This window comes from Anser brachyrhynchus (assembly GCF_964034855.1).
Source record: "Anser brachyrhynchus genome assembly, chromosome: 2".
Classification (NCBI taxonomy): Eukaryota; Metazoa; Chordata; class Aves; order Anseriformes; family Anatidae; genus Anser; species Anser brachyrhynchus.
The window spans coordinates 125,458,689-125,479,885 of record NC_137695.1 but is presented as its reverse complement, the minus strand read 5'-3'; the positions used below and the strand labels follow the sequence as shown (position 1 = coordinate 125,479,885).

The window sequence follows — 21,197 nt, the reverse complement described above, 5'->3', positions numbered from 1 at the left end:
AATGAAAAGCATAAGAAACATACTTCCTCTGGAAGGTTTGTTAATATTAGACACCACCTATGCAAATGCTCTCATACTGTAAGGAAATCATGAGACGAGACAGAAATTAAGAGAAAAGAATTTTAAAAGCACTTTTAAAAGAGAATGTATTTTACTTTATCATCTTTCTCCCTTCTCCTTGCACAGGAATTGCCTTAAAAAAAAAAAAAGAAAAAAAAAAAAAAAAAGCTAGAAGCGTGGAGAGCACAGTTCCAGCTGAGAGATCTTTGTGGAAGCAAAGCTCTGGTACAAGAACAGTTTGGGGCTGTATACTAGATGTTCATTTTATTGAAGTTTCTCTGTACACAGAGAAGTCAGTTATTACTTTTTTCATGTGAAAATCGAGGGCCTAATCCTGTATTGGGCCGAGAACTTTACACAAGGAGCTGGGTGCCCATACCCCTCTCTGAAGGGTGTTTTGGGTCAGGGAGCAACAGCTTGCATTGTAACTGTAGTCACTGTGTGCTGCAGACAAAATACCACAATAACTGTCCAGTGCTTTCAACATGACCTGCACTGAACTGTTGTGTTGTTGTTTTTTTTTTACTTTTCTCTGAATTCTTTCTTTCAGATGTGAGTTCTGGCAGCTCTATGGACTGGGCCTACAAAAACGGTATCCCCTATGCATTTGCGTTTGAGCTGCGTGACACCGGCCATTTTGGATTTTTACTTCCTGAGACGCTGATCAAACCAACCTGCACAGAGACCATGCTTGCGGTTAAAAATATAACTCTTCATCTGCTGAAGAAATGTCATTGAGAGCTATTTCTAGGATCTGAAATTAAGGGCTTTACTTCCAGCATCAATTCCTTTCAGCACATTTAATTGTCACAGTAAGCTTAGGCTTATAGAAGCTATAGAAGGTAACAGGAAATATGGTATTGTTTCTATCAGACTCACCTGGCCAGAAATAGAAAAGAAAAACAAACATTTATTTTTTACTCTACAAAAGTCCCTGAAGTTGATATAGTAACTTAGTTTTCCATTTGGTGTAACATATTTAGTTCTTCTTGCATTAAAGCTTTGATTCTCTGCCAGGGACTTCACTGGGGCAGGTCCAGGCCCACATACAGGTGCTTGAAAGAAAACTTAATTTCTAGAGTGTCTTTGGCCTTACTGCTTTCCCAAACAGGACTTCCCTCACGGAGTCTCTTGAATCAGGGGATAAAATTAACCTTCATGTATATGCACTCTGTGTCCCAACACAGGCCTGTGTCTATAGCAGTAAATGGCAGTGCAGTACATAGTTGCAGCTGGACATGCTACAGGTAGCAACGTGTCTTCTTTCTGCATTTATACGTACATATGTATATGCACTTTTCTGATTTTTATTCATATAATGCAGGAATTTGACCCAAGGTTTCCTTTAACTGTTCAGAAATATGACGACTTTCAAATGTATATATTGGGGTGGACTAAAAATCAACATACTGCCCTTGAAAATGTAACTTCCCTCAAGATATGTAAGAATTATAATAAAATATTATTGAACTATACAATACCCTGCTTTATGGAGAGACCATAGCTGACAAAGCAAATTGCCATGACTAGGAGCTTGGAACCAGGCAGGTGACTGGTGCTTCTGGGTTTTGCCATAGTATATGCCCATTTCTACCAGCTGAGGACCTAGCCTTGACCTGTAATTACAATGTTAACTGATGTTTTATTCATCAGTATTCTTACAGTGAGTTCTGTAACTCTGTGGCTATGTGGCTGCTCTTCTTGGAAGTCATATTTTTTGCATGCTTTAAAGGAATTAATAATAGATTGTTAAGTGAGATGGAGGTGAAACAGGAGCTTTACAGCTGAAAGAGAGAAAATGAGCACCATGTTTGAAAGAATAATAATAAATGCACAGAGAATTTAACAACTTGTTGAGGTTTTGGGGGTACTTTTAAAATACTATTTTTTTCATGTTATTATATCTGCAAAAGCATATATTTTACTTTATTAATTTTGAGCTTAATCTTATGCCATAACATGTTAAATAAAATGTATTTGTTAATAAAATTATCAAAGGCTTTTGTAATGTTCTTCATATTTTATTTCATTGTTAAGCCTTAGTTCATGGTTTTAACAATTTTCTGTATCTGTAAAACATTACTGACAGATACAATACTTTAAAAAATCTACACCCTCTCTAGATACGTACTTGAACTTAGTAAATGTGCAACATTTATGAGACTAGGGAGCACTATATTTAAATAAGAATGCTATTGTCTTCAGGACTTCAAAAGGCAATCAGTGAGCAAAGATGACAGAATACCATTCTATGTAAGTTTAACATTTTGTTAATAAAATGTATTTATTTTAAGCAAACTTTCTGAAAGCTTGTCCAGACTTGATTAGTTCAGAGTTGTTTGAGTAATGCAAGTTTCTAATACGCTTTAATTAAAATCTAGGTAATGGAAGCTCTAAAAAATATCTATCCAATGATCATCTCCCATTTGCTTATGACCATAATCATTACATATTTTGAAGACTGCAACAACAGGGTCTTGCTATGCACAAATTCTTGACAATCAGTCCTGGTTGTGGTGTAAATTAAATATTAGCACCAATTGTCAAGAGTTATCCTGGATTTAAGTAATAAGATTTAACTATTACAAGGACACGTGGAACAGAAGTGAAGGACAGAAGGTGTGAGAGATGCCTAATCAGCAGGAGACAATTCATCACTGGATTGCAACCTTTGTACAACCTTTTCCACCTAGAGGCCAGAAGAAACCAGATTCAGATGTGATGGATTGATTGCTGCTCATAGTTTAACGGTTCATCACATGAAACATTTCAGATTTATCTTCATACCATCACGTCTCCACTGTTACTGAAAAGTAATTGAACTCTTGGAGAAAAATAAAAGAAAAAAGAAAAAGAAAACTGGTTTTATTAACAAAAGGTCCTAACATTTTAGATGTGGTTGACCTTGGACAGGAATAATTGCAGGTAGTCCTACATTTATCTAAGAAGCTTTGACATTTAGAAGTATTTGATTTTAAAAACGTTCGATGAATAAAGCTATGTCCTGGCATCTGGGTGGACTGAGCTTGAATACTGCTTTACATGCAACTGAAACCTCTGAGCTGAGCTGAGTTTTGAAAACCTTTCTATGCAGGATAATTCAGTGCTCCATAGCTGAATACAAGTGTAAACAGTCTCTGAATCCTTTAATTTCAGGGTCAGTAAAGCTGATCAAAAAGACACTCCGCAGAAAAGAGCAAACCCTATTTCCTGAATTAAGAATTTGTAAGAAAATTAATCAGCAAGAGTGATTCTAAATAGAGCAATTTACCCTAAGGCAAGAATTCTTATAACAGCTATTTGGATATGGAACAACAGCCTTTTTGACTTACAAATGTTACTTCTCTGAACATTTATTTCTTATCTCTATAATTACTTACATCTCTTCCCTTTCTACTTCTCTTCAGCAGACTTTATTGCCCATAGGACAACAGAATTGGTAGCTAGTTTTAAGAAAGATGAGTTTATGTTATGATGATAGGTGTAGTTTATCATTCAAATAAAAAGCACATGAACAGCAAAACAGTGGTTATTAATCTGGCAGTCAAAATCAAATATATAATCATTATGTGAAATCCAGGAGTTGAACATCCTTCTTTTGCTTATTGATAGAATAAATATAACTGCTTCTGTAAATTGGAAAAAATGCTCAGACAAGGTTTTGTGAACATCTGTTCTTTTCTCTGCTAGCTTTTATGTTTTAAAAACACAACTCAGGTAAATTAGCATGAAGGAAACAGGCCTATGCCTCTGAAAGTCACCCTTCTCAACCACAAAAAAATTATCCCAAGTGTGAACTTTAACCCAAGTGTGGGTTATTAAAATTAACCCAAGTGTGAAGATTCTGAATGACCTTGAATTGTTATTCATAAATTGTTAAAAAAATTACCTTTATATGTTGAAAAAGGTACTGAGTTTCACTGCAAATCTTGAACAAAGAACATAGGGCAAAGCTCCCCATACCTTCTTCAGAAGTTGCTTCAAAAAGGCCAATGCATTTGGTTACCCATGTAACACGTAAAGCCTCCAGAAAAATGCAATTCTTTTTTTTTTTTTTAATGTCTGAAATTTGAGCAGAAAGATTAAGAATGACCTTCAATGCCAACATGCATTTACTTGGAAACAACCAGTACCAGTCAGCTTGTCTACAAAATAAATTGCAGCATGCAGATTGCACTATCTACTCGAGGACTGCACAAAAATGCTTATTGAAAACACTACACATAATTCTTTAGGCTGAGAAGAAAGCAGCATATTTCCTACCAAAAACAGGTTAATATTTAACCACTCTAGTTTATTCATGTTAAACAATACCCTCCCTTTTTATGTTTACATTTAATTTTATGGCATTGCTCAAAGAATAAGATATTCAGTAGCATGAGTTGAGCAGTATATTTGTAAGCCCTTTGACATCCTTTTCTTTCTCTGAGTGAAACTACTGTATCATTTCTATAGCTCAGTGTTGGAGCAGTCACATTCATTGTTAGTCTCATACATAATGATTTAACTTTTTTTTTTTTTTTACTTTTTGTGACTAAAAGCCAAATGTTACCAGTTTCATTCAGTTCTTAAGTGTTGGTAAAACACCAGAACAATATATCAAATGTATAGAGATGAAACTACACTTCTGCTGAAGAAAAGAGAACAGAAATCTAAATAAACCTCAGAGAGAGCTTTAAAATATGAACCCCATTACATTGATTATATTCCTTTGAAAACATTTTTAAACAGTCACCATGCCAAATACCTTTTTAAAAACCTTGTCTCCACAGAAAATATGGCATGCTTAATGTATGTCCAATTTTCATATTCATTCATGATAAAAGTTTAAGATCCAAAGAGATGTAATTGTTTCCCCCTATCAAAGTAGGAGGAAATCTGTGTGCAGACTCACTTGTGTTCTGGCTGATTAAATCAATAGACCCTCCATCCACATCAGCACCATGGAGTCAGGAGCACTGATGCTGGTTGTTGGTCTGTCATGGATGAAGGTTAACTACTCCAGAGTGGCTTTCATGCTCCTCAGCTGAATGCGCCCATCACCCTACCTGTGATGCACACCTTGAGCAGCTGGTCGGAAACTCACACTTTTAAGTGGTGTCAAAGGAGCCTGCCTTAACAATAAGGTCTTCTTTTAGTATCTGCAAATTTGGGATAACCAGGGTTAACCTGTGTGAGCAGTGAGCTCATACAGGGTTCTTCTTAGCAAATAAAGAAGTGTTTGGTGCAATAAGTACATCTTCAACCCAGAAGCCCCTAAATGCTTGTCCCTGCCCAACAAGCAGCAGTGGTCAACCAGAAAGTTGCGGCTCTCTGCGTGTGCAGATCCTTTCAAATGCTCTCTGAAAACACTGAGTCAAGCACAGCAGGGCTTGCCCTTGGACTGGGACATCAGGGAATGCACTCATAAATAATAGATTCAATTGTTAATTAAAAAATTCTGCCACTGTCCCCAGCCATGCAGAAGGTGCATGCATGTGACAATGAAGATCCATCCTTTGCAACAAAGACAAGGGATAATGTTCGTCATAGTTCCTGTCTGCTCCGAGATTCCTGCTATCCTACCACTGTTTGGCATTAATGAAAAAGATGTGGGCAGAATAGCCATAACAGGGAGCTATTTTAATCTCTCCCCAGGTCTGTAGGAGTGCATACTTTAACTGAAATAATAGATAACTGGTTCTGAAATAAATATTGTGGTATGACTGTGAGCAGGTGTTTTAGTCTTTTGTGCTGACTACTAAGTGCCAGGCTGTTCCTCTGCCTACCAGTATGGCTTGATGCTGGGTGCAGGAGGGGGTGGGAGTGTCTCTTTTTTTAACCAAATAATTAAGCTTTTTTCCTTTTTTTTTTTTAACTAATTCTGAGCAGAATATGAAGCTACATACGTCTGAGAAAGTTTCATTTTATAACAGAATTTTCAATTTTCTTGAAAATAATGTATCTGTTCGAATCACAACCAGAGTTTAGATGGCTCATTGTCTTCAACATGCTATAACTGAAAAAGACAGTATAGCAGTCTGAAAATCTCAGCCAAAATGACTGATCCACTTACTGTTTCATTTTATTTTGTTTCTAGATTGAGAAAATCTGGGTTGACTGGGCTGAATCAAAGCAGTTCAGTCAAAAAGCTGTGTTAAGTGTTCTGTGCTTAGTTAGCTAGAAATAGCTGGGGGTTTTGTTTTAGTTTTTGTTGTGTTTTTTTTCTTTTTTTTTAAAAAAAAGGTATATTTAAAGTTCTTTACTAATTGCCTTACTCTGAATTAAATTACTGCATTCACTGAGCTTAATACGGTTTGGGCTGAGGTATTGTTATTTTCCTGGGAACCAGGAAGCCTCCTAAGGGTTAAACGAGTGGCATGCCTGCCTCTGCGGTAGGAGAAGCAGAGCTGCTGTTTGGCCTTGTTAGCACAGAATCTATCAAAAAGGCAAAATGTACTTGAGCCTTATCTCACAGGATAAATTTGCTACCTCACGCTGTGCGCGTCTCCACTTCCCCTCCTCCATTTCAAAACCGAAGTGAGTCCTGTCTGTCGGTGATGACTTCGGGCTCTAACAGCTTCTAACTTTCGGGACTAAATTTAAATGGTGAACCTGTTAAAATGTGTGAACTTCCCCACATACCTACGCAGCTCGGTTCACACACAAACAAGGCGTCCGTCTGCACAGCGTGTGCTGACTGAGGGTTTACATAACGGCGTGGCTGCGACTCGTGGCAGCCACAAGGCCACAGGTAGCAGGCAGCGTGTGCTGGGCTTCCCCGCTCCACACACTGCAAGCACCCCAGTTCAGCCACTTCGTCTGGTGCCTTAGAGCCCCCTGTGCTATATTACATTGGTGCAAAACCCAAAGCTCTTCTCCCAGGGCTGCTGTGGGTCTGCTATCATTACCACCTAGGAACCCTGACCATAGGCTGTACCCTTCGTGTGCTGCCCAGCACAGAGCTAAGGGGTCAGGTTTTGCTACCGTGAACACCCACCCAGCTTTGGGCAGAGGCTGTGATAAGGTGTTACACCCTCAACTGACAGCTGGCTGCATCCCAGAAAGCCTTCGTTATCTTGTGGGTTACGAAGAAGGTCCTGTGTCACTGCCCAGAGTGAACAAAGGGGTGTCTGAGCTCTTCCTGTAGAGGCTGGTAAGGCTTCAGGAAGGCCCTGGGGAGCCTACAGGCCACCAGGAGTTGTGTCTTCAGCCTATGAGCAATTCTTCCATATACTATGCATTTTTAGGAACACATTTTTAAAATCATAATTTTAAACAAAACAAGAAAAAAAAAATCTTATATTAAAACTGTAGCACTTATTTTAATGAGGTTTCTTTTTGGAGGAGCTGAGGTAGAAGTGACCTGAAGCTGCTGCTATCCTGAAGGATGTTTAGGGATTCAGAGGATGCAGTCCGCTTGCCGTCAAATGTACACCTACCGACCCCACAGATGATAACTGCAGCCTTCAGGATATGTCTCAGCAGAGACCTCACAGCAAACCTGTCTGAAGAACAGGCTACTCTTCAGAGAGACGTTTTGATGCTGATGAATGTGGGGAAGTTCATCTATAAATCTCCCCTCTTGAGCAGAGAGTAGGAACATCATGTTTCCACACCTGTCAGGACTGCATTTTTCAAAAAAATGTTAAAATCTACCTCAGAATTTTAACAGAGCAAGGAAGGTCCCTGTTCATTTCACACTTCCCTGCACTTCAGCAACAAGGAAGGCTCCTTGGCTGGTGTGCCTGGCTGCACTTCCACTGACACCCAGCCCGTCAGAAAGAGCAGCATTTAAAATTGCTGGAATCACTGTCTTCTTTTTCTTTTGCCTCTGTATCTTAAACAATCCACCAGTGCTAAAGCCTGAATATGCACAAGAATAACTCTTGTCCATTTAGGTGTCTGTTGAAGGGCAGAGAAAAAGCTGATTTCTTAAAAAACTCCTTTTTTGGATTCAGTGATTTCCATTTTCGGAAAACCGGCAGTCTGTATGTACAAAAAAATAAATCGTGGAAGGCAGATGATTTGTGAAAAGTTTTATCCACAGACATACTAAGTACAGTATATATCATCTTCAGACTCCAATTCTGAATGCACGGATCCAAGGCAGACTGGCTGAAGCATGTTTTCCATTTCACTCAGTATCAGGTAGACTAAAAATAAAGGCAAAGGACAGAAGTCTAACATGGGGTAAGAGAAAAAGTCCAAATTAAATAGCAAGACTGTAGGCCCCAAGAGCAGCAGACATTATTTGGATGAGTTTAAAAAGGCATTTTTATTTTTAACCAGCAATAGTGAAGCACCAATACTTAAGAAAGATGAAAGGAAAACAACCATGTGGGATAATTAGAGGACTGCTGGGTCATATGGCTTACTGGGAGAGCAAATGGCTAGAAACAGATGAAAAACTAAAGTTAGACAAAAACTAGCAAACAAGCAAAAACTAATCATTTTAGATTGAATGGCACTCTGTGAGAAGCATAGAAATAAATTCATCCTGAAGAAACGTAAGTAAATGGATACTGCTGGGATTATTTCTAAGGTAAAAAGCAGAGGGCTGAAAGGACACTAAAATCTAGAAAATCGCTTCTCCATGAATCTGATGATGTCAGAGCCCTCAAACTTCTCTTACCTAAAAAATAACTTACCATTGGAGTACTCCCATGTGGACAAGATTAATATTCAAGAATCCTCTGACATAATTAATTTTTAATGTTTGTGGATATTAGCGAAGAGGTGAAGGAATACAGTAATGCCTCCCCTGTCAGTCACAAGATTTCTCACTCAGCACAGGTTGGCACCTTTATCTCCACCTCTCCAGCTGTACATGGGGATAAACCTCAACACAGCAGAAGCGGATGCCTATCTGCTGTGTGAAGAAGCAGAGCGGCAGGTTCCATACAGACGTAGCAGAAGTAATCTGCATTACATTTGGGGAGTATTTCCACAGGGGCATGTGGAAAAGTGTAAAAATCACCATGTATCTGCTGCAAGATATTGGAGACTGAGAGGTAAAGAGAGTTAAGATTAGCTTCCTTTATGGAAAACCTCACTTGCCGTAAAATTCATCTAAATACTGATCCCACTGCATAGTAGAAGAGTATTTCTACTCCACTTTTCATTAGAAATCCGTTACGTGATTTTTCTCCATTCCTCTGCATTGCAATGCATTTTCATAAGTACACAGCTTTTCAAGAATAATTTGTATTGTAACTGAAAAGGATATAGTTGCAGCACCATCAATATACAGCATGAAGTTAAAGACATGCCACAAATTCCAAAAAAGCATCACTGGAACCCAGAAGATGAGACGTATACGGGAATGTTTCCAAGGAAGGCTCTCCCAGACTTGACTAATCTTAACAATGTGCATCTATTTAAATGGCACTTTATGCTCAAATCCACTAGACTATAGAAGCCAAAGCTGCAATGAAAGGGAAAACTACTGGATATCTATCATTTTGCTTGCCATCCAGTGTGGGAAATTATTTCAACACAGCAAGAGTCAGTTTATTTATCTAAGATATAAGTGCATACCTTTTAAAAAAGAAACAATAAATAAATAAGTCTTTAAACTCTGCAAAATTCTTTGTCATACAAAAGAATGTTACTTATGAAGGTTCACATACACATCAACTATAAATATAGCAGTGCTTTTGCCTTAGGTGTTCCCTGTCAGTTATATACACTGCCATGAAAAGGACCAAAGCCTTTAGCAGCTCATTCACTATTATTCAGCATTTTGACAACAACTGGCAATCCAACAGCCAAAAGTGCACTTGAGATTTCTGAGATATCCCACTAAAGCCTCCCATTCTTTTGTGGCTGGATGAAACAGACAACCCTTGTGCCCCCTCCCGGAGGATAATAATGCTGGGTATTATGGAAGCTCGAGGTGTTAGAGTTGCAGGCTTACCTGTGCTACCACTCACCTTCTGTTTTTCCTGAATTAGTCCCCTGGGGTGGCAGGCCTGAAGTTTCACCTGTCTGGGAGAAGAAATTCACACTCCTCTTGCTCTGAAGGTGGGATTTAACTCATCTGACTTAAATTAAATGAAAACTATTCATCTAAACTAAATCAACTTGGTTCCCTCTATATAGTGGGTAGGGAAAAATAAAGGATGTAGAGGTTGATAGGCCACATCTCTCGTAGTCTTGGCATTATTGCTACTGTATGAGTTCCTCATTAGATGTTACTCTTTTTGCATAGCAAAAGCCCAAATGACAGCTGAGACTAGGTGCTTAGCTTTTATAACTGTTAAAATTAGTTGAGACAAATTCCATCCTAGGATGGGACTTACCCCTTAATTTTCAGTAGATCCAGCTCTGGCTGAATTCAGATGCCTGAAGTTCTTTCTTTCAAGGTTGCCCATGACATGCAGGACATTTAAGGAATAATTTCCGCTGTGTAATTTCAACAGTAATTCAGGCAGACCTAATTTCTTCAGCCACCACAAGTGAAGGCTGGTGCTGCGGACTATGAAGGCATCTTCCTTTCTGTCCCTCTCTTTCATGCTTCTTTTAATCCTGACAGTAATTTAGGTTACTCTAGATGCATATTTCTTTTTCTGCCTTGTAGATTGTTGGAGAGGGAACCAGAATTGTAAGAGCAAATAGTTTTGGTATTCCCCATTAATAAAGATTAGCTATCTAACTGAGTTAGCTAGCTTGATGCATTCTTTTCCTGTTTTTTTGTTTGTTTGTTTGTTTGTTTTTTTCCTGGACAGATTTTTTACAAGTTAAACAAATGCTACTACATAACACACAGACAATACCAAAGACACACGACATACCAATACATAAATAATCCAGCAATGTAGAGTATTCAAAATCCATCAGAGGGTAGTTCCAAATCTGTCACTGAGAAGAGCTAATTCGAGGTTTGGTGAGACCCTGTGGATTTTAACCAGCGGCTGACTGGCTGCCAGCTGCCTGCTGAACCCATATGAGATGCCCCTTAAAGCTGCATCCTCTGTTAATTTTCTCTTTTTCCTGCCTCTAGCAGGCACTACATGATATTTAAAGGCTACTGAGTTTAAGGCGGTCCTTGAACTTAAAGTGAGAATGTTACCTTATTTTTACAAGAATGTACAAGAAGTTCACTTTTGATGCAAGCAATCGGTAACCAAGATTAGTAAACAGCTGTTCACAGAAAGCTATGGTCTGTTCAGCCTGCCCCTGCAGAATCCAGTCTTCTAATAAAAGCTAATACCTTCATTAGAAAGAAACTGTGCTCAGAGCCTATCATGAGCAAGAAAAACAAAACTCAGTCAATAGCTTCATGGTAAAATATTTATTAAAATTGTAATAGTAAGTGACATGGTAAAAATAATCTCAAAATCAGAGATTTATACATCAAAATAATGGCTACAGATTCCTGTGTCCTGTGATTTTTCTTCACAGAACCACAGAATCGAAAGGGTTGGAAAGGACCTCGAAAGATCATCGGGTCCAACCCCCCTGCCAAAGCAGGCTCCTTAGAGCAGGCTGCCCAGGTGGGCGTCCAGACGGGCCTCGAATATCTCCAGAGAGGGAGACTAACAAATTAACACTAACTAATTAACATTAACACTAACTAAGACTAACAAATATCTTAACAAATTAATGTTTGCTGCATTATTGCGGTACCATTAAGGTTTGTAAATACACCAGAATGTTTCAGTATTGTATTTCACACAGTGACCACATGTACCAAATACGCACAAATACACAAAGCCTGCTTATAAGACACTGCTGTTACCTCTCTAATTTTTAAAACAGAGTACAGTCAGCTTCCACAGACAGAGGGCTCACACCTATTTCAAAGGACTCAGCCTCACTCTAATACAGTATACTGTGAATTTAAAGTCAATTTGGATTTGATCCAGCACTACAATGAAAAGAAATGAAACCATGAATTTAAATCTCCACAAACTTGGAGAAAATTCTTATCACGCATTTTGTGATATGAACACTTCAAAATACTATTTTAAAATGATGCACAATTGTTTAACCTGCTTTGCCTATTTCTCTGTAGACTAATATGTCTTAAGATTAAGAAAGCTATTTTGTAGGTTGCACACACTGTTGCTCAAAAAAGTGGAAAATTCCAGTTGCCCGTGCTGAGTGTTCTGGTTTCTAAGCAGAGTGAAGCATCCACATTTGGTTGGCCTTATCCATGTGAGGAAGCTTAATGCCAGCACAATTATGAAAAAATACACCACATTGTTCCCCTCTTACATCTGTGTTCATGCCATTTCTGTGCATTTGTGTACAATAATATCCCAAGTAATATTTCTGTTCTAAAATGGTGAACAAAGCAAAAGCAATGTGCTGACGAGTATAAGCAAGGAAAAGTTTAGGAAGAACAAGCTAAAGAATAGAAGTGGTTTGTTAAATGAGCCTTTTAAGGACTACATCCACAGCTATCCAGAGGCGTGACCTCCATCTCATGCATATACAAGTAGAACAATTGAAGCTCCACTGCCATAACTTGCTATTAAATTCATGTAAGTAAGCTTTCATTGCAAAATATATCTAGTCCCAGTGCTAGCTAAGGAAGCAAGTTTGGCTCAAGCACGTATGAAACACTACAAACATTATCATTAATCTTGACTATATATCGCTATGTATCAATCATAAAGGCCCTGCACACCCCTCTTCACACTTTGTTTAAGCGAGGACTGCAGTACTGGTAAGCACAACTTCAGATCACGAACAGAAGCAGTCACAAAAATCAGCAATGGCTCTATGGATTTGTAGAAAGTAGGTCCTGAAGAATTAGCTGTTGGCTGTCTCACAAATCATGAAAAATGAGATTTTTACCAGCCCAACGTTTGTTCTGTTTGGCCTTCTCAGCTGTGAACAATTATAAATCACACCTCAACAGCCCCACCAGTGGCACGGCAACACTTCCTTATAGGCACCATCTCTGTTCCTGCAGGAGGAGGTCAAAAAGCTTTTAGAAAGAAACAGCATGCAATAAAGACTTCCAGATACAAAACTAACCCCTCCACCTGTGCCTGGTTCTGAACACAGACAGCAGCAGCTTTGAATGTCATGAGAAGCCATCCATCCTACATGCTGCGAACCGGTGAGTCCAGCTTTTAATGATGCTGATCACACATCACCTCTGACGCTTAACTTCAAACTAGAAACATCTTGGAAGTCCAATCAAAACTGTCATAGGTATTTTAAAGCGTTTTGTGAAGTTATTTGAGTGAATACACACCGAGCAAATATTTAGCGAGTTAACTAGGATCCTAGAATGAATCACCATTACAGTGCTTCTTTAATATCGTCCTTCTGCTCCTTCTGCTTCATTAATATCTTTCTTCTAGGCAAGAATAACCATAACCCCCATTCAATTTTATCTTTCTGGTCATTCATATTCAAAATCCTTCATTCCTGCCACGAAGCCCACGGTTTGTAATATACAGGCTGAAGTATCAGTTATTGCATTTTTGACAGCAAATAACCCACTGCGGTTGCTGGAGGAAGCAATCAGGCAGATTCAAAGATCACTTGATGGCAGTTAAAAGTGGTTATTGCTCCAGTCTCATTGCTTGCCACCTTAATTCACGTGACTTTTATGACCTCTCTGTCCCTGCCTTTCAACACGGATATTAAACTACTTGGAAACCATCCTTGTCATTCATTTGACTTACCATACCCACAGATTCAAGGGAGATTTATCCAGCCGAACTCCATTCAACTTTTCTCACTCCTTTTTCATTTTCAGACCTTCTTTTGTTATTATCAGCTTATTGAAAGAGATCTGCATAAACCTTTGAAAATGCCCAAGTTCTAAAGTGATACACTGAATTCACCCTGGATCAAGGGGAAGGGAGTCTTTCAGAACACAAAAATTAGGTTAAAGCTAATGCTTCGTGCTTCCAGTAGCTAGGCTATTCAATGCCTAATCTGTAGAACAACTCAGCATGCATTACACTGGTCACGTCACATCAGTTACAAAGACCTGCAGGAGCCCGAAGCTAGGATTTAAAGGTAGGAGGATCATCATTTTCAGTGAATTTGTTACTTTTCTAATTTGCCACCGATCAGAAGATTCCCATTTTGTAACTCCAAACTGGAGATTAAAAATTTGGCATAACCATACACTATGGTAGTCCGTGCTATTATGGGTGTTTGGGAACATAAGTAATGAACCAGATTCAGCACCACAGAGTAATCTCAGAGAGCTGTAACAGTAGCGACACTACTTCCCAAGAAAGAAGGCAATCATGTTGTGGCTCCCTCCCTTCAACAGTTTCTTCTTAATATCCAGTAATAGTTCCTTAGCAATTTTATCTGCTGGAGTTGGCTAGGAGAAGCCATAAATCAGTGTTATCTTTGCCATAGATCCTCCATACATCTTCTTTTGCAGTGCAAGGCCCTCAGGAAATTGCCAGAACTTTGTGTTCCTGGAATATTTTCCATTACACAGCGGGGTACTACACCAGCTTGAATTTGCCTTTGCATTTGCAGAGCCTCCCCCACAACAGTAGCCGTATACCATAACCACAGAAGTTGGTTGCTGATTTGTCCATAATCAGGTCTGTAAGTTTGAAAAATGACTATAGAAAGTTTAAAGGAAACCTATATAACCATATTTTAAAAATATTTATTTCCTTCTGTCTTCAAGATCAAGTCATGTTCCTTCTTCATTCACAATATTAGGGAATGGCATGCTGAGGTGCCACGGAGGCTGGAAACTGAATTATTCATCTGCTGACAGGAGCAAAATGCTGGAGAAAGAACTTACGGAAAACTCCTATAGGTAGGCTAGAAGAAAAAATGTATTCCCAACAGAAAAAGTACTAGCAAAAAGGGATCACATTCCCACAAATGCAGTGTTACAAGCTTCCCAGCACATGAACGCAAACTACAGTCTGGAACATTTGCTATCTTCCACAGTTTCCAGCCACAATTCAGAATGTTATTCTGTCAACCACATGACATGTTTTTTTTCCTTCGCTGCTGATATTTTTCCTGCAGCTGTCACAAGTTGAAAAATATCATGCTTTACTCGGAGTGTGTATCCTCAGGTAACATTAGTATTGAGAATGTATTACAATATAGTAAAAGCCTGCACTTTTTAGCTTTAAGGAATAGATTTGTCACCTTGCAAGAACCTCCTCAAAGTGATGGATATTCATTTCATTACTGGTCACCCCGGGGTGTCACATGCTTTTGTACAAATGTTTGGAAGCAACCTAGGAATTACCTATTGATTAACATTCCCTGTGCTAATAAATATTTGCTACTTGCTCTTTCAGCACCGCAGCAGATATACTGCAGCCTGTTTTAACCTGTCAGAATATTCACCCTATGAACAAACTGTGAACTCTTACCCCGAGCTCCTGGATTTACCTAAAAAAAGAAAATAAAAATAATCTTACAAATGTTCAAGCACATTTAGACTGAGTGTCATAATGGATACAGTGGATATTTAGAATTATGCTTCAGTAATCTATTCTATTCTATTCTATTCTATTTTTGCAAGGGTGGCAGGCCTAGGACTCCACAAAGAGAAAGAGAGAAATGTCTTCTTTGTATTTCATTATTAGATAACCGAGCACCACAGGGTACACATTCAGTACAAGACTTGAAAGCTTCTCAACCAAGGTGCCTGCAGTTGCAGAGCAATCATAGCTTCTCTCCTGTTCCATGTTCCCATGTGCCAGATCCATCTGGACCCTGATCCATCACGCGCTGATTATCTGCGTCTGGTACTTGAAAACAGAACGGGAGCAAATGCAGAGTACTGTACTGCAGCTAAGGAAGGTGCCAGCAATGAGGCACCGTGATTAAAGGGGCATTTATACACTGGTCCTGCCTACTGACCCATACATCCAACACACGGGGTCTCATGCACAGGAGCAGTGCTGAGCCATCTGTTGTGCAACGGAGATACTGAAGAAATTTTGTATATAAAGCAGTAGTTTAAACAATGCTTTAAGTCAGCATAAACCTGTATTGTTGCCAAAAAATGCAAGCCTGCCCTCTTCTTGCTCATTTTCTTGTTCCTGTCCTTGTGTTATTCCCCACCCCCTTGAGCTAACAAGCTTTTGTGAGATTGCCTGATGAAGCAGGGTATGGAATATATCTGGATTAAAAATGCTCTGTTTCTTGTCAGGTTGGTTTCAACCTAATTAAATTCTGAACATAATTCAGCATGTAATACACAACATGACAATGCAAACGCTTGTGCTGACCAAGGAAGCAAGAAACATAGAGGCAGGAGAAGGAAGACCAATTGTTTCTTTTAGTGGCAGTTCTGTCTTATTCTGTCTTAAAGCAATCACAGTCTAGCTATTAGCGTGCTGTTTCAAAGCTCGTCAAGACGAATTAAGAACACAGTGCCATCGTGAGCAGTAGTCCAACCCCCTTACCAGCCCTGACCACATTTACTCCCTCCCTTTCTTATCTAAGAATTACTGAATGTGCAGGTAAGGCTGTTCAATTCACTGATCCCACTGAAAACTATTTTTTTTTTGTAAGACTGATTTTCAGCTGGAGCACTGAGCTGAACTGACTCACTGCAGAGCTATACAACAGCACCAACAAGACAAAGGGTGTCAGAACTCATACAGGTGAAAGAGCTCCCTTTGGGAGGCTGTAACATTCATGGATCAGCTTGTTCCAAGCATGCAGCTGCACTTTTAATATCAGCTTTTACTGTATGTCTGAAGTGAAGGCTTAAATCCTAGCTTTTCAGCATTTTCAAACAAGCACCACGTACAATTACCTTTGGGGTTGCTGTACATAGAAGTATCAGAACCACATGCTAAAAGTTCTCTGTGAGCCAGAAAGTTCTCTAGAGTTTTAGAGTCTAGAAATATTTTAAATACGTGAAACAATATAAATAGCTTTTGGAACACTCCAAGTAACTTGTAAATAAAAAAAGTACTAGATGGTAATTCTATTTTTTTGGGTGTTTCTCAAATAGATTTTCTCTCTTCTGATATTTTAATTTTAAACATAAAGGCTTCAACAAAGTTGTGACGCTTTTGCGCATACTTAGCACCATGTTTCTCTTAAGTTTGTCAGAAAACACTTCTCGAGTTTGATAGCACAACTACAGTATTTTATATGTGCTGCCCACAGACTTAACAGTTTGAGAACAAACGACAAGTATCACTCTTGTTTAGTATCTTCAGGACTCCACCAGCCAGGAAACAGGGATCTCTGCAGCTGCAATGGTTCCAGTCCTTGAGCCAGCCATTGACTGATGCTGATTCCCAGCAAAGACGAAATCTGCATGCTGAAACCAAAGCAGACATTGGAATTACTGCATCTAACAACCATTTTGGAATTATTTGCAAGGCTCCAGTGTATGTAAGATACTATCTTTAGTCTACTCAGTAACCCATGTATAACAAAAATATTCTAAACCTCCACTCTTTCTTTCCTGCGAGTTTTCTTATTCTTTCAACAGAGATAAAAGCTTAGCTTTTTAAAGTAATCAGCAAAACATACATTCTTTATGGTTTGTAGTCTCTAGCACCAAAAAAAAAATCTGACCTTGTAATGCTTCCTCAAAGTCCATAAAATTCTTTATAATTGCCCAAACATTTTAATACCTGGCTTCCCTAGTAAATAAAGCTGGCATAACAAATGACTTCCAATCCAAAGCACTGGGAGCCTGCACATGAGCTGGCAACCATTCACATCTTGGCCCTAAATGAGGGCACTGGACCGTCTTTCTATCTCCAGTGCTTATATCATTGTTCCCCTGTGATTTCCATCATTATTGGCTCAGCTCTTGGAAGGAAACTGGATGTCGACCTGCTCAATAGATGATTTACAATAAGATCTTCCTGGACAATTTCAGAAGCAGTCCTTTGATGACATACTGGCTCTACGCTGCTGTGGGGCTTAGGCAGGGGTTGCCTTGTGACTAGCACGGAGATGTAGAATACCAGCTGTGTCAAGCTGTAAACTGAGTGACGTGAGCGGCAGCTGTTTGAACCTGAGAACAGAAATTGAAGATTCAAACCACATTAGAAAGCAAAAATAACAAGAAGATTAATCTATTCATATTACAGTAGAAACAAAATAGAAGACGACACATAAGTGTCTTTTTGACAGGTCTTTTCTTTCAGTAATCTGATGTCTCAGCAGCAATTCTATATGCCAGCTAAAACACTGATGCCCGACTAAAACACACATACAAAATCATCCTGTGTACAACATATGAAAATAGACATTAATAGGAACAAAGCAGATAACTTCAGTCCTTGATGCTCTTTAAATACAGATACCCATTGTCTTCATGATATTATAATTGCAAGTCTATTTCTGCCAAATGGACCGTGAAAATCAATAGCAAACTCCATTTGCTAAATAACATTTGCAAGCTTTGACTTGGCTATGGAAATTTGGACTCAGGTGGTTTGTGTAAAAACTACCAGCAAGAAGTCTGTGAAAATTCTTATTCTTGCCATGTGTTCATGGCTGTCAGCTTTGAAAGACCAAGGTCATTTTGACATCCGAAGATCTGTATAACAAAATCGAGATTTGACCAATGGGGAAAATGTTTTTCCCTAAACAAAGGATTGGAAATAATTTCAAGTATACTCAGTAACTGTGCTGCTGAAGATATGGTCTTCTCAGTAAACCAGCCTAACCTGAATACGGTCATTAAATATCCTTGTGTATTTTTTTTGCAAGAATCAGTGTGCTTGGTGATGTGACTTTCGATGCTCTCACAGAGCTGTTCTAAAGCTAAAATCAGATCTACCCTCTTAATATTTTCAGTAATGTTTATCAGTCAGGTATTAAATTGCCTTCAGTTTCTAACTGAGAGTGACTAGAAAAAGCTCATGGAGCAGTTTGAGTCATTCCAGAAAAAAAATAATAATAACGTGGTTTGCTTTAATAGTTGGGTCTCACATTCATCTGTAGCTCTAACGGAATTCCCCATGCCAGTGTATTTCTTAAAAAGTCCAAATCTAGATACCTATGTGGCAACAAGTCTTTTTGGTATGAATCATTTTCCACTTGGGAAACTGGTTAAAGCAGTAGTAGGAAGCACTAGCTGCCTCTTCACTGGGGGACTGGGTTCGCTGTACCTTTACTAATGCAGCCACGACTGCTCTGCTGCAGACAAAGAAACATGTGCTGAAATAAACTATTCAGTCAAGAAGGCAAGGTTGCTTGCAAGGCCTCAGCACAGTGGCATGATAGCCTGGGCAGGCCCTAGAATTCCCCACAAAACATGAGGAAGGGAGCAGGATTAACCTCCTTGGATGGGTGTTGTCATGACTGATGAAGCAGGACGGCAGGAGGAGATAACAAATAGGAGCAGTTGGCTGCATGCTAGCTCTCAGTTCTGCTAGGTCGGAGATGACCCCCGGCTTCCCCAGCTGTCTGCTTTCTGTTACGGCCTTGTCCTGACCTGCCTGAAAGGTGGATCTGGAAATTCTGTCCTTTAATTTCCAGGTGAATTTTTAATTAATATTTGTTAAATATATATATATATATATACACCAGAACTAGCTACAGTTAATGCCAAAGTCTACTGCTTTTATTACCAATGTTACTAGAAACTAGAATTCCTATTTTTATTGCAAATAATTCTACTTTTTGCACCTTGGAGCACATAACTTGGCGTATCCTGCTCTCACTGGTTACCAGTCGGTCAGGGCTGGGCTGTGTTTTCCTCAGACCCACACAAGAGGTGACCCCCTCACCCCTTCATGAGGGGTGAACACCGAGAGCACAAACAAACCAGAACAACGTGACAGAAATAAGTAGCGATTTCATACAGTGAGAAACCACACACATCACCGCTTTTGTGAGGGTGCATTTTATTAAAAATAAAAATCCCTCCGGCGGTCGTAGGGCAGGTAGGAATGGAAGAACTCTCCTGAGGAGGGGGCGCGGGCAGCCCTGCGTCCCCGGCCCCACACGGAGGGGCGGCCCCGGGGGCTTCTCGCCGGGAGGCGGCGAGGGGACGGCGGCGCCCCCCGGCCTCGGCTCACCCTCAGCCGCCGCTCCGCCGGGGCAGGTGGCGCTCGGCGGGGGGAGCCTCCCTCCATCCCTCCCTCCCCTCCCCGCGCTGGTGGCCCGGAAGGGAAGCCCTGCCCCTCCTTCTCCTCAGCCGGCTCCCAGGTGGCAGCAGCCATCTCCGCGGCTGCCTCCCGCGGCTCCGCTCCACCTGTAGCGCGCCCACGGGGCGGGCAGAAGGCGAGCGGCGGCCGCCCCCCTTCCCCTCCATCCCTCCCCTCCCTCCCCGCCGCCTCAGCCCCGCGGGGGCCGGGGCACGGCGGCCGCTTCCTCCCGCTCGGCAGCCGGGCGGCCGCGGCCCTGACGTCGCTTCCTTCCAACATGGCGAGGGCAGGTCGCTGCCGCAGCCGCTGCCGCCGCCGCCGCTAATGGAGGCGGGCGCGGGCCGGGGGCGGCTCGGGGACTGAGCGCGTCGCGGGCGCCGTCCGCGCACACACCGGCGGCGGCGGGGGACGGAGGAGGAGGAGGCGGGGAGGAGACGGAAGGCTTCGCTCTCCCTCGGCCCAGGGGCTCGGCTGCCGCCCCAGCCTCCCCCCCGGGGGAGCCCTCCCTCCGCCGGAGCCCTTCCTCGGGCCGGCCTCGCCGCCCTCCCCCGGCCCCTCGCTGCCCTCCCCAGGCGGGGGCGGCCGGTGCCCCGCTCTCCCTTCCCTTCCCCTCCCCTCCCCTCCCCTCCCTTCCCCTCCTCCTCCTCGATCGCGCCCATGTATGAAGGGAAGAAGACGAAAAACATGTTCCTGACCCGGGCCCTGGAGAAGATCCTGGCCGACAAGGAGGTGAAGAAGGCGCATCACTCCCAGCTGCGCAAAGCCTGCGAGGTGGCCCTAGGTGCGTGCGGGCGGCCGCGGGGCCTCCCCCCTCCTCCTCTCCCTCCCTTCCTTCCTCCTTCCTCCATTTCGTGGGGAGCGGGGGGGGGAGGGGGGGTGTCGAGCTGTGACACGGATTTTGGGGGGACAGGGCTTGGGGGGGGGTGCTTAGTTCCGCCCTGTGTGAAACTCGGGGGGCCCCCTCGGGTGACAGCGGCCGTGAGGGCGCTGCGGCGCCCGGCGGGCTCTCCTCCTCCTCCTCCTTCCTCCTCCTCCTCCTGCCGCTCGCAGGATGAATAGGCAGAGCCGGAGGCGCCGAGCTGAGCTGAGGTGACCTGGAAGCAGACGGCCGGCAGGTGA

At 41.4% G+C, this 21,197-nt stretch overlaps 2 protein-coding genes and 1 long non-coding RNA gene across 6 annotated transcripts in view; 2 read left to right on the top strand and 1 right to left on the bottom strand.

Annotated features, from left to right (window-relative positions):
* CPA6 (carboxypeptidase A6) overlaps positions 1 to 2,544 on the top strand; it is an 84,647-nt gene extending 82,103 nt beyond the window's left edge. For both annotated transcript variants that reach the window (XM_080580860.1, XM_080580859.1), the window contains exon 11: positions 611 to 2,544. In XM_080580860.1, the coding sequence (XP_080436986.1) occupies positions 611 to 798 (188 nt within the window). In that variant the 3' untranslated portion in view covers positions 799 to 2,544. The remainder of the gene's footprint in view (positions 1 to 610) is intronic.
* An 8,776-nt stretch (positions 2,545 to 11,320) lies between these two features.
* Positions 11,321 to 21,193, bottom strand: LOC308190771. 2 transcript variants are annotated; one of them, XR_013947486.1, is made up of 3 exons: positions 20,774 to 21,193; positions 17,607 to 17,995; positions 11,321 to 17,287 (listed from the first exon to the last, which is right to left on the bottom strand). It is a non-coding gene; the product is annotated as an uncharacterized lncRNA (long non-coding RNA). The 2 variants fall into 2 exon arrangements; XR_013947487.1 differs by having other exon boundaries at positions 17,812 to 17,995.
* Positions 20,107 to 21,197, top strand: part of ARFGEF1 (ARF guanine nucleotide exchange factor 1) — a 92,892-nt gene continuing 91,801 nt past the window's right edge. The window contains exon 1 of one of the 2 annotated variants that reach the window (XM_080582414.1): positions 20,107 to 20,859. In XM_080582414.1, coding sequence (XP_080438540.1) covers positions 20,736 to 20,859 — 124 coding nt within the window. In that variant the 5' untranslated portion in view covers positions 20,107 to 20,735. The remainder of the gene's footprint in view (positions 20,860 to 21,197) is intronic. The other variant, XM_080582415.1, reaches the window with a different exon arrangement.